We start from the raw sequence: 1,620 nt of genomic DNA, 5'->3' as shown, positions 1-1,620 counted from the left end.
ACCTAATTTTTGTTTCTAAGAAAAATGAGAGCCACATATGAGCATATTTGTTTAAAATTTCGATAGAACGGTTGCAGTATAATGTCCTCGTAAGTGGATATCAGGCCCTTGTAGAGCAAAATTGAGTATTTTGGTCTAAATAACCCAAAATGTCCACATATGTGGACGCCAGGTCCTAGGAGGTTAAAGTTCCTTTTGTCATGATTTACAACCCATCGGTCAGTCAGTGTATGACAATGAGGTAATTCTAACTTACTATATTACAGCGATCCTCCATTGAGAAACAGCTCAGGTTTTAAGCCATTAGATTTGCAATTCAGAATCTTTCTGAAGCAAGTGAGACCAGTCCTACATAAACAATTTCTTGAACTAAGATCAGATGCACTGCAGGCAACAATGATTGTGTCAGGAATCTCTGAGTGCATTGCACTATCCTGACATCTAATTGTACACACGGTGCTATAACAGAGAAGGCTGGAGAAATGCACAAATCTTTATAGAGGTATATGCCTAAATACAGCAGTTCCCTTAAAAACTTAGTGTCAGCTCATTCTATACCTCAGAGAAGATCCACCACATTGTACAGACAAGGTACTTCAGTGTCATTCATTAACATGTTACCTCATAGTTTCAATGAAGCAAAAGAATGCCACCCGTCCACACAACACCACCATGCGAGAGCCTCGCCCTGGGGCAGTGCAAACACACAAACAATGCTAAGGACACACCTTTACCAATATCAAATAGACCTGACGTGGATATGACAAATACAGAGTTGAGATGTGAGAGGATGCAGATCAACGAGGAGAAACAGAGAGAGCATGAAGTCTGCAAAAGAACTGTCCTACCTCATTGCTGAGGGATTTCGCTCTCACCTGTGTCCTTCTAGTTCACACTATTACCCAAGCCAAAGCTAGTCCCCAAAAACTTCCACACTAACTTCATCTGACCACAATGAAATCTAACAGCCTTTAATGCAAATCTACATGTCAAAACATCGCCACTTCTTGGGCAAGAAAAAAAAACAAAAAACATTTTCAGAGAACTTTTTTCAGGATGAAGGATGTGTCCCTTACCAGAGGTCTGTACTTCATTGCTCCTGCACTGCTCTCGACTGGTTGTGGACAGGGTGTCCCCCCCTCTGCAATCCTTTTTCTCACCACTCCAATACGAATGTGGGCTCCAGCGCCGCGTCACAACCACTATTTAGCTGAGAGTTTGTTTTTAGAAGCTCTCCCCTCCATTCTGAGAGCCAGCTGCCATAGCTTCTCCTCTTACTGCTGCTCGCACACGCTTGACGCACACCTCATTCTGTCCTCTCTCACTCGCCACTCATTTGTACACTTTTCTTCTCCCCCCTCCCCTTCAGAAGAAACAGTCTCTGTGCTGGGTGACACACAACACCCCACATTTGCTCCCACTCTATGTACTTTTTTGTCCCGGTCACTTTCTCTGTAATCCACTACATACTATTAGTTGTTTGGTCTTTCTCCATTAAAAAGAAGAGAGCCCACACATGCCTCATCCAATGCGCGCGCACACACACACACACACACACACACACACGTACACACACACACACACACACCCCGAACCACCCCTGGAGAGAAAATGGGTAAG

The 1,620-nt window shown here is 43.8% G+C and overlaps 1 protein-coding gene across 4 annotated transcripts in view; it reads right to left on the bottom strand.

The window, feature by feature from the left end:
- The window catches only part of LOC102202009 (unconventional myosin-Ic), a 59,605-nt gene that overhangs the window by 32,232 nt on the left and 25,753 nt on the right, over positions 1-1,620 (bottom strand). The window contains exon 1 of one of the 4 annotated variants that reach the window (XM_013912196.1): positions 1,077-1,342. The exons of the other annotated variants lie outside the window; for them this stretch is intronic. Within the exon in view, the coding sequence (XP_013767650.1) occupies positions 1,077-1,094 (18 nt within the window). The 5' untranslated portion in view covers positions 1,095-1,342. Of the gene's footprint in view, positions 1-1,076; positions 1,343-1,620 lie in introns of those variants that run through there. 4 annotated transcript variants of the gene reach the window in all.

This window comes from Pundamilia nyererei, unplaced genomic scaffold (assembly GCF_000239375.1).
Source record: "Pundamilia nyererei isolate P.nyererei 1_Seehausen unplaced genomic scaffold, PunNye1.0 scaffold00083, whole genome shotgun sequence".
Taxonomy (NCBI): Eukaryota; Metazoa; Chordata; class Actinopteri; order Cichliformes; family Cichlidae; genus Pundamilia; species Pundamilia nyererei.
The sequence above is the reverse complement of the archived record's forward strand: the minus strand, read 5'-3'. Positions and strand labels throughout refer to the sequence as shown.